General features: G+C 53.4%; 1 protein-coding gene across 3 annotated transcripts in view; it reads left to right on the plus strand.

Moving 5' to 3' along the window:
• Positions 1-10197, plus strand: part of Lmf1 (lipase maturation factor 1) — an 89438-nt gene extending 79241 nt beyond the window's left edge. For all 3 annotated transcript variants that reach the window (XM_036196386.1, XM_036196384.1, XM_036196385.1), the window contains 5 exons: positions 4797-4980; positions 5409-5562; positions 5712-5895; positions 6434-6546; positions 9991-10197. In XM_036196386.1, the coding sequence (XP_036052279.1) occupies positions 4797-4980; positions 5409-5562; positions 5712-5895; positions 6434-6546; positions 9991-10177 (822 nt within the window). In that variant the 3' untranslated portion in view covers positions 10178-10197. The remainder of the gene's footprint in view (positions 1-4796; positions 4981-5408; positions 5563-5711; positions 5896-6433; positions 6547-9990) is intronic.
• Positions 10198-11358: the final 1161 nt, after the last annotated feature.

The raw sequence follows: 11358 nt of genomic DNA on the forward strand, positions 1-11358 counted from the left end.
CTAATTTTTATAGCCATTGTTTTATTATTGTAAAGAATTTTAAAGACTTTTTAATATGTATATAAGGGGGAGTGTGTGCATATATCAGAGTCCAGAACTGGGTGTTAGATCTCCCGGAACTAGAGTTACAGCAGATTTTAAGGCGCATAGTGTGGGTTCTGGGGAAAAGTTAGGTCCTTTACAAGAGCAACAGGTGCTCTTTACCACTGAGCCATTTCTCCAAACCCCAGAGAACTACATCTTAATGCCCATTTCACCTTTTCAGCACTTGTACAGGATAGTGCCAAGCTTACATTGGAATCGGGTTCTGTCTGAAGAGCATTTTATTTTGTTTAGCTTTATTAGAGTTCTCTTGATGGGCATCTCTTACTAAAAAAAAAAAAAAAAAAAAAAAAAAAAAAAAAAGACAGGATCTCACTTTGTAGAGCAGGCTGACCTCAAACTCAAGAGTTCTGCCTGCGCCTGCGCCTGCCTCTGCCTCTCCAGTGTTGGGATTAAGGTCATACCCCACCACCATACCCAGCTCTCATTTTTCTTTTTTAATTTGTTCACTTTTATATATCCAGATTATAGTCCCCCCCATCCCCATCCCAATCTCTTCCCAAATCCCCTCCTCCTCCTCCTCCTCCTCCTCCTCCTCCTCCTCCTCCTCCTCCTCCTCCATTTCTCTTCAGAAAAAGGCAGACCTCACATGGCTATCAGCCAGCCATGGTATATCAAGTTGCAGTGAGACTAGGCACCCCCTCTTCTATTAAGGCTAGATGAGGCACCCTTGTATGCGGAAAGGGTCCCAAAATCCAGCAACAGAGTCAGAGACAGCCCCTGCTCCCACTGTTAGGAGTCCCACAAGAAGACCAAGCTGCACAACTGTAACATAGATGCAGAGGGCCTAAGTCGGTCCCATGCAGGCTCCCTGGTTGTCGGTTCTGTCTCTTGCACCCCCTCTGAGCCCAAGTTAGTTGATTCTGAGGTTTTTCTCATGGTATCTTGATTCCTCTGGCTCCTACAATCCTTCCTCCCTGTCTTCCACAGAAATCCCTGAGCTCCACCTGATGTCTGCCTGTGGGTCTGCATCTGTTTCATCAGTTGCTGGGTAAAGCCTCTCTGATGACAATTTGGCTAGGTATCAATCTCTGAGTATAGCAGAAAATCATTTGGAGTCATTTCATTGACTTTTTTTTCTGCCAATCATATTTGGTTCTATCCTAGGTCTCTGGAGCACCCTGCCTGTTTCCTGGCTCTCAGGGGTGAGCCCTCTCTCAAGCTGGACCAGTCATTGGTTGACCCTCCCACAGTTTCTATGTCATCTTTCCCAGAACATCTTGAAGGCAGGATAAATTGTAGAACAGATATTTTGTGGCTGGGTTGGTATCCCAATCCCACCATTAGAAGTCTTGCCTGCCTTCCAGGAGATGGCCAGCTCAGGCTCCATAGCCCCCACCTCTAGGAGTCTTAGCTAGGGTCACCCTCATAGATTCCTGGGAGTTTTCATTGCACTAGGTTTCTAGCTCTTCCTAGAGATGCCCCTGAAGATAGGCTTCATCATGTAGCTGAGGCTAGCCTTGAACCTGCAGCCCTCCTGCCTCTACTTCCTGAGTTCTGGAACACGCACTACCACACCTCGCTGCTTGACAGCTTCTTCTGGCACCTTCCCTCACTCTATCACACGTCACTCCAGTTGACCACACCTTTGTCTCTGCTCCTGTATGTGACGTGCAGTTGACTGTCACTCTTATCCCTGGTTTTGGATCAGGACCTGTGTGGTTTCTTCAAGTCTGTCCTGGTTGTGATTTCCTGAGCTTCTTTGATCTGTGCATTTATTGTTGGCACCAGCTAAGGGAACTTGAGAGACTGATTTGTTCGTGTTCTCTACTCTGGGACTCAGTTTCATGTGGACAGGATGACATTTTAGATGGAACACAGTGAATGTGTGAGAGTGGGCACAGCAGGCGCCCAACTCAAGAACAGAGATGAGGCTGAGCAGGAGATGGCAGAGCCGCAAGATGCAGCTGCATGTGGCATCCTGTCCATATGAAATGGAGTCAGTCCCTCTAGTTCCCCTTGTTCACAGATCACAGAAAGGCATGAGTGCAGGTTAGCCCGTGGAGGCTGGGAATCCTGGGCTGGGCTCCTGGGGTGCTGTGGAGGACACCAGGACCTGGGAACTCTGCATCTGGCAGGGTGAGACGTTTGCCCCTGATGGCCCTTCTGTGTGTGAGGTGCTTGGAAACAATGCATTTTTTTGCTGAGGGAAGGGAACATCTGGATGCTAGATTGTATAGAATGGTGTCCTGATGGAGCAGGCCACATAGAGACTGAGGGGATGGTATGGCTTGCCTCTTGGGGTCTCCTTCCCAGCCTTTTCCTCATGTGTGGATATTTAAGGAGGGCAGTGGGGTTGGGGGACACAGAGCTGTGTTATGTAGGTCAGTGTATGAGGGGAAACCAGTTCAGGGTGATGACCTATGAGATCACTCCTGCCATCAAGGGTAGATCATGTCACAGTATAAACATTGTGCACAGGTCTCAACTGCTTCAGCCCCTGCAGGAGCAGAGGGTCCATGAGGGTGCACATTGAGACTGCATGTGCCTCCTTACAGGTGTAAGCAAGTGGGAAAGGGTAAAGGCAGTCCTCAAGAACTCTCTCGCCAAGTATGTTGGACCTTCGTGCCCTTGAAACACGTGTTGATAAGAGCTGGGCTGTTTGCTCTTTACCAGCCACACTGACCCTAGCTTCTGGCCTGAAAGAGATGCAATTCATGATCCAGTCAATCTAGAGCCAGAGAAGAGAGAAGTTAGAACCACTTGGGTTCTTTCCCTGGCCCTCAAGAAGGGACAGACCTATATGGAAGCAATGTCCAGCTGTCCAGTGAGGTTTTATTCTGTAGACCAGGCCAGCCACAAAGGGTAACAGAGCCAGAGCTGGTACAGCTTCCAGGAACAGACAGGGATGCTCAGAGGTTTTGCACAGGCACCTAAATGGCCACCACAGCACCCTAGTGAACCCAAGCCTGCATTCGTCAATAGAAGGGAGCTTGGACTCTGAGCTGTCCCGCTTTGTGGCTGTCATTATCCCAGTGACAGTACACAGCCCAGAGACCACTCCTGATACTGAGATGGTGGTCAGGAGCTTTCCCAAGTCTCTCTCTCTCTTCCCTGGCCTTCCCAGGCTTGGTTCAACTAGCCTCTCACATCCCCTCCAGCTCTGGGAAATCAGAGCTGCCTCCTCTGCCTCCTTCCTATCCGGGAACCCCTCCCTCTACTCCACCTCTTTGCCCCCTGGGTCATACTAGACCTAAATAGAACTGCCTGTCCAGCTACTGTGTCGTGTCCATCCACAGCGAGTATCTAAAGGAGAGGGAAGAACTAACTGCCCCTGCACTGCTAGAAGTCTCACTGTGGACTGGCCAGGGGCTTCTCAGATGGAACAGAAAGCACTGGCTGTGCCCTGCGAAAATATAAACCAGGGTTGGGGATTTAGCTCAGTGGTAGAGCACTTGCCTAGCAAGCACAAGGCCCTGGGTTCGATCCTCAGCTCTGGGGAAAAAAAAGAAAAGAAAAAAATATAAACCTTCCAACCACCCAATAAAAAGGCGGGCGGGGCATGAGTTGGGGTATGTAGCCAGCAAGGGATGCTAGGAAATGCTCATGCTCAGCAATGAGGCACCCAGGTGTTGAGGGAGAGGAGAGGGTTAGACACCCCTGAGCAGCAGCACTCGGTATCTCGATCAATGCAGGCCCTGAACCTGAGGCTGCAAGCCAGGTGGCAGCACCATCTGTTAATAACATTGAGCGGCAGCCTTCAGCCCCACCTGTGGGAGCGGGAAACCCTGGGGCCGTCCAGGAAGCAGTCAGAGGGTCACCAACCACCTACCTCATGGCTCAGCACAAGTCGTGTCCACTTACAGGAGCACAAGGACGGACTCTGAGGTAGATGTTGTCGCTATAGGGTGACCCTCCATAATGTCCTAGAAGCCACCCTGCAGCTCCCATTCTGTGAAGCTTAAGAGAGCCCAGCATCATCAGAGTTTGAGGGGTGCTGGCTGTTGGGGGTAGGGGTGTCTGGCTAATGTGACTACATGGGTGTAAACCTTCCTGGAGCCCTGAGCTGTACACAGCACAGGCATGTTTTGCCATTTGCTCACTGTGCCCATTCAGTCAGTTTAAAGGTCTGGGCTGAAGCCAGACACCCCAGTCTATGCATATCTATTCCTCTCATCCGCGATTCCTGGCCAGCAGCCACTGTCCTCCAGCTCTCAAGGGCATCCGTGGTGGTCACTGTCTTCAGCCCTGGGTCACTATATTGTCTCCTGTGAACTCCCATTCCCCCTGGGTTCTCATGTCTCCACCTGCAGGCAAACCTGTACCTCAAGCGCCTGCTTCTAGTCCTGTCTTAGCCAGAGCTGCCGCCATGATATATCCCAGGAAGCCCAGGGCTCTCAGGCCACCACACAGATAGGTCAAGCTGCCACCACCACCACCACCACCACCACCACCACCACCACCACCACCACCACCACCACCACCACCACCACCCCCAGCTGTTCCTGGGCTTGCCAACTCCTGTGTGAGTTCCATACCCACCTGTAGAAAGCTCTGCACCTGGAGTCTCAGTGGGACCTGCAAATTTAGAGAGGACCTAGGCTTGTACTCCCAAGCTGAGAGGGTGACAAGAGGGCTCAGAAGTCCCTCTGGAGCCTGTGCTGGGCTTCTGAAGTGTGGGCACCCAGCACAGATACATAGAGGGTGGCAGCTCTGGCTCCCAAGCGTGCCACAGTGCAAGTCTGCACCCACAGGTAATCCTCATCATCAGTGGGAACCTGAGCTTCCTGAACTGGCTCACCATCGTGCCCAGCCTTGCCTGTTTCGACGATGCAGCTTTGGGATTCCTGTTTCCCTCAGGACCTCGAGGCCTAAAGAACCAAGTCCTGGAGATGCAAAGGAAAGATATACAAGGGGTCCAGACAAAACCAAGATATGGTAGGTGAACCATGATGCCCACGCCTAATGTCTCATGAATATGTAAGAAGGTTGGCCACAACACTCAAAACAAGGGTGGGTACCATAGGCCCTGGGAGGGAACATCTGCTGCCTAGGGTCCTTTACCAGGCCAGGACCTAGGACCTTTGGTCCTTTAGCCACTCCCAGGGTCCCCTGCATGGACAGTCACACTTGGTTCTCCATATTGGCTTCAGGAGTTGCTCTTGGCTCAAGCATAAGGGGCTGTGGCTCGGGGCACCTTTCCCAGCCCATGGCTTCCATCAGCTGGGTAGACCTGTAGGTCCTCTTGAGCCTAGAGAGGCAGAATAGCATCCAAAGTTTCCTGAAGGGATAGCCCAGCTTTGCCGTGAGAGTGGGAGCCTGGCTGATGAGGACCACCCTGTCCCCCACCCCTCCCCGTGGGCTAGGCTGCATGGTGCGGCGAGTGGTCAACATCTCCCTGGGCATCCTGGTGGCCTGGCTCAGCGTCCCTGTGGTTATCAACCTCCTAAGCTCCAGACAGGTCATGAACACCTCCTTCAACCCACTCAGGATTGTCAACACCTACGGGGCATTTGGAAGGTATGGGCCAGGCATCCTGGCTGGGGCACTGGGCTCTGCCCTCCTGTCCATCCTGGCTCACTTTCGGGGGGCATGGGCTCATGGTATCACCCTCTCAGCTGGGGGAAGGCAGATACTGTGGATACACTGGCCTTCTTCATCTCCCCCAGTATCACCAAGGAACGGACTGAGGTGATCCTGCAGGGCACAGCTAGTCCTAACGCCAGTGCGCCTGATGCTGTATGGGAAGATTATGAATTCAAGTGCAAACCAGGCGACCCCTGGAGGCGGCCGTGCCTTATCTCTCCATACCACTACCGCCTGGACTGGCTAATGTGGTTTGCAGCTTTTCAGGTAATGACAACCCATCATGATGCTCTGACCCGGAGCAAACTCTCCTTTACCCACAGACAAGCCCTGCATGCGTGCTCTTTGCAAAGGGTGCTTAGACTCCCACCAAGAGGGTCATTGAGGAGGGGGTCCTCTCCTTAGAGGTGCATCCCACCCAAGGCACTGAGCAGGCCTGCTTTGACCTAGACCTGCCTGGGAAAAGTTCCTGTGGATAGTTCCACTCCCCCCAGGCCCAGGCCAGTCACACCTAAGGCCAGGAAAAATAGCCAGGTAAAAAACACAGCTGAGGGCTGCTCCATGAGTGAGTGATCCCCAGGTGAGAACCCAGAAAAAACGTGAAGCAGGCAGTTCCTGGAAGGTTGACAAGTGGACCCTCAGAGGAAACCCAGTCCTGGCACATCTGACCATGCCATACTCTGGCCAGGCTGTGAAGCACAGGGAAGCAGGTAATGTCACAGTGACCAGGCAGGGTCTACACCAGGACAGATGCCAGCTTGCTGGGGGGTGGCTGTCCCCATACTCAAAAACACTGTCCTTCCAGACCTATGAACAGAACGAGTGGATCATCCACCTGGCGGGTAAGCTTCTGGCTGGTGACTCCGAGGCCCTGTCCCTCATCGCCCTCAACCCCTTTGAGGGCAGGGCACCCCCCAGGTGAGAGTCCCTTTCTTCATTTCAGCCTGTGTTCAGTGAGCACTGTCCATTAGTGCCTGAGTTGGACACCCTGATACATGATGTGGAATTTAGTAGCAGCCAGAGACTAGGGGACTGAGTAGTCCTGAACTGGCCCCATCCCTCCCCTGTGTCCTGCCCACCATTGATCCTGACAGAAAACATGTCCCTGTCTCTCCCTGGAGAAGCTTCAGGACAGCTGCACCTGGAGCTGCCCACAGCTGTCGGGACTGTCAGGAGGGGTGCTGAGGGGCAGTGAGCAGCTGCAAGTGTGACGGCCCAGACAAGGGAGCCAGCCAAGTGCCTCCCACACTGCCTACTGTGGCACTGGGGGTGTGGGGACGTCCCTCCCCAGGGACCACCAGCCTCACTCCCCTCCCCTCTGCCTAGCACCCTGTAGCCACCAGCAGATCTGAACTAGGCACACACTGAAGTGGATACACACCCCCAGATTTGCCAGTGGCCAAACATCTCTGACGTAGAGCTGTGTCCTTCCAGACTCTGGAAAGCTTTTCACTGACCAGCCTCCTGGCTACTGTCTTGGGATGGTGCCCCACCTGCCAGAGATGGGTGGAAGACCTAGGCTTAGGATGAGGTAGGTCTCCTGATTCAGCTGGAGGCCCTGAGGATGTGGTCAGGTGTACCTTGTGGAAATAAAGCCTGCAGACAGATCTGTGGATGTGAAGATGCAAATCCAGCTGCCTCTTGTGTGGATCAGTAGTGAACTGATATTCACTGTTAGTATATGTGCAAGTTGAAATACAGTTAGTGCCACAGAGCATGGCCCAGCAGAGGGGTCATCATCACACTCTGCTTAGTTGCAGAGCTGAACATGACCTCGGCCTGCCCCCACTGTCAGCTGTGATTTTCTGAAATGGGTAGTGACTCTGGAGTCTCCGTGGTGGGAGGATGGATCAGATAACTCCCTACCTTGCACTGAGCCTGGGTGCTGCCCATGAAATAAACACAGGAGTGTTGAACAGTCAGGGGGGTGGCTAGCGAGGGACCCCAGGACTCCAGCATCAACCTTCAAATAGTACCAGCTTGTCTTGCTTCCTGTCTGTGGAGATGAAACAGCAGCAGATGTCCAGAGAGGAGCCGCTGGCAAGGCAGAAGCTGCGGGAAGCCCATTCTGCTCCAGCCTAAGCCACCAAGCAAGCGGCCCCACCTCTCAGGAAGAGCCAGGAGCACATGGACTCCACTCTGAAGGAGGAGAGGCCACTCACTGAGCTGCTGGAAGGCCCCGTGGTGACCCAGAAGCTCACCACAGCCAGCAGTGCCAGCCTGGTTTCTTGTCATCGCCACCTCTGCCTGGCAGTGCCAGGGGCCAGGTAGAACATCTGGACTTCCAGCATGGAGTTAGAGGAAGCAACACAACAGAAAGGTTGAATGTGATTTGGGATGTTCACAGCACCCCAAGAACCAGGAAGACATTGAACTGATGAGGCAGAGCAGTCCGTGGTTGACGACAGCTGACTCTCCCCACAGCAGTTGTGAGGAGATTAGAAGCACAACATCCACAAGAAGAGTCATCAGAGAAGTAGAAGACAGAGGAAGAACCAAGCGAGACTCAGGACGGCGAGCACTGGGCCTGGAGTGGAGCACTAGGCCTGGAGTGGAGCACTGGAGGAGGGGAGGAAGGATTGGGATGAGGGGGAGTCGTCGGCAGTGGCCCGTGTGTGTCAGCTGAGCACCTGAGTGGAGCGTGGAGCCTAGGACAGCAACAAGATCCAGGACGGGTGTCTGCCCCCGAGACAAAGAGTCCCCCTGGGACTGGAAGGCATTAATGAACATTTCCCAAAGTTGCCAAAAGACACGGCCCTGAAAGGTCAGTAAACAAAGGGAACCCCAGATGGTCACAGTAGACATCTAGAAACTGTAGACAATGAAGGAGCTGAGCAGTCAGCCAGAGTCACCACCTTGCCACTGAGGGTCAAAGGACCCTGAGATCCAGATCTCACCAATTCAGAGAGGCTGGCTAACCAGAGAGCCCTGGGAATCCTGTTTCCCACCTCCCCAACACTGGGTCCAAGGTGCACCATTACACTCTGTTTTGTTATTTTAATGTGGTTTCTAGGGATCGAACACTATACCTATTGGTCTATGTCCCCAGCCCTCTAGAATAATCACTTTTTTAAAAAAAGAAAAGAAAAGTAAAGCTGGAGAGGTGTCTCAGTGGTTCAGAGCGCTGGCTGCTCTTGCAGAGGACCCGGGTTTGAGTCCCAACACCCACACGGTGCCTCACAACCATCTGTAACTCCAGTTCTGAAGCATCCAACACCCTCTTCTGGCCTCCTCAGAAACTGAAGCCGAAACCACAGAGGAGCGCTGCTCACGGGCTGCTCAGCCTTCTTTCTTCCACAGCCCAGGTCCACCTGCTTAAGAGTGGCATCTCGCACAGTTGCTGAGTGCCCAAATCCATCATCCGTCAAGAAAATGCCCCCAGACACACCTGTAGGTCACCCCGATAGAGGCTAACGTTGAAGTTCCCTCTTCCCAGGTGACTCCAGTGTGTGTCACACTGATAAAAACTAACCAGCAGAGTCACCTTCTAGAACGTTCCAGGAGTGGTGTCAGACCTCCTCAGTACCCTCACAGACCAGCCAGGGAAAGCATGAGGCCCTGGCTCTTCCCCAACCTCCCAGGCCCAACACTCGGCACCTGAGCCCTGTCGCAGGACCCGACCCCCAGCAACCCACACCCGCTCTGGCTGTAAGTAGTGTCCAGGCCCTGCAGCCTAGACCTTGGACTGTTTGAGAAGAAGATGAAAGCAAGGAGGCCAGTTCAGAGAAGACGGAGTGATCACAGGACAGTGGCCTCCCCGGGGCTCCGCATCCCTGCCCTCCCCAGCCTTGTGAAATGTAGGGTCAGGACCCCCGATTCAGGAGAAGAGGGACTTTGTGGCAATCTCCAGGGCACGGCCTTACCCTCTCCATGCCCACCTGTGGAGTCCAGTGTGACTCTGCTCAGCACTACCCAGCCTCACCCCAACACTGACCGCCATCAAGGACCCTTATTCACTCAGGTTTACATACCAGAGGAAGGAAGGATGGCAGCCCCACTCAGAACCAATGATGCATCAAGACCCCACACACAAAAACACACAGCATGTCCCCCTGGCCCCAACACAGGCTTGCTGTGTCCTGGGCACACCCTAGTAGCACAGGTTGGAAAGGGTGAATCACAGAGACAGGGCATCAGCTAGGATCCCCCTCAAGTTCTAGAACACAGGATCTGCCATCACTGGAGCCCAGATGTACCTGTTTGACATCCAAGATTTGTAACAGGCATGGGAATGTTTTGATCATGAGGCTGATGGGGCTCCACCCACGGGTTGCAGGGACCTAGGCCTGCCTTCTGGAATGGAGGGGCCACGAGGAGCCTGGGGGAAGCAGAGACAGCAGACTGACACATTTTCCCCTGCAGGTGGATCCGAGGAGAACACTACCGTTACCGGTTCAGCCTCCCCAGTGGCAAGCACGCTGCCCAGGGCAAGTGGTGGATACGCAAGCGCATTGGTCCCTACTTCCCCCCACTCCGGCTTAAGGATTTGAAGGACTACTTTAGGACTCGGGAGTGGCCGCTGCCGAAACCCCGTCTAAACACACCCTGAAATAAAGACCAGAGACTAACTGCTTTTCTACCTGTCCTTTCTGCTGTGGCCATGGGTCCCACACAGAAGAGAGTTGAAAAAGGTGGTGCTTCCAAAATTGCCAGCCTCCTGCCTCTGTCCCCGGCACCTTGCTGTCCCATCTCTGTTATGGGGAGAAGCCCCATCACCCCCATGCCCTGCATTTGGCCACACAGTGGGGTCACATGGGCACCAGGCCTCCCCTTTAGCTTCAAGGCAGCACCATGCTTCTCATCCTCCACCCTCAGAGGCACCCACCCACCCTGTCTCCAGTACCACACTGCCACCTACCTGGACATCACAGAAGGTCACTGCCCATATCTGGATGGCAGTCACTTGGGGAGCCTTTCTTAGTCTGAGCTATGGTAAGCAACCCCATAGGTTGCTGAACCCCGGGGGTTCTCAGATTCCCTGACCTAGAGGCTAGTTCTCACAGAATCACATACTCAGGCCAATGGCCAGGTCTCCCTCACAGCACACGATCACCTCAACCATCTCCCTGAGGGAAAGAGGCTTGCTATCCTCAGCCTGGTCTCTCCCCAGGGGCCCTTACACACTACTTGGGCAGACACTACAGAAACATGAACTCATGGGTCCCTTGCACACTCCTGCAGCAGAATATTTGGAAAGCATGGATAGAAATCGTCCTCAGCTTGTGGCCGTGGGTGATCTGCAGGGGGCCCAGTGGACCTATTTTGGTGGGGACCTTGGCCGTAAGACTTGGCATAAGGGGGCTGGAGAGATGGCTCAGTGGTCAAGAACACTGGATGTTCTTCCAGGTTCAATTCCCAGCATCCACATGGCAGCTGACAACTATCTGTATCTCCAGTTCCACAGGATCTGCCACCTTCACTCAGGCATATATGCAGGTGAAACACCAATGCACATAACATAAAAATAAATTTATTTTTTAAAAAGAAAAGGCTTGGCATAGACTTCCCTTCACAAGTGTACAGAATTGCCCCAGCTCTCCAGCTATAAGGACAGCAGAGACTCTGGGAATACTTGCCCATCCCCCTTCTCACCAAGCATGGTGTCTGGAGCCCATGTTGCCCGCCCCTGGGCCACACTGCCGAGGATCCCAGAAGGGACAACAAAAAGGTTCAGCTGAGGAGGCTGGTCGAGGGGGGCACAAGTGTGGTCTGTACAGAGCACCCCCTCAG

Source organism: Onychomys torridus, chromosome 8, assembly GCF_903995425.1.
Source record: "Onychomys torridus chromosome 8, mOncTor1.1, whole genome shotgun sequence".
Lineage (NCBI taxonomy): Eukaryota > Metazoa > Chordata > Mammalia > Rodentia > Cricetidae > Onychomys > Onychomys torridus.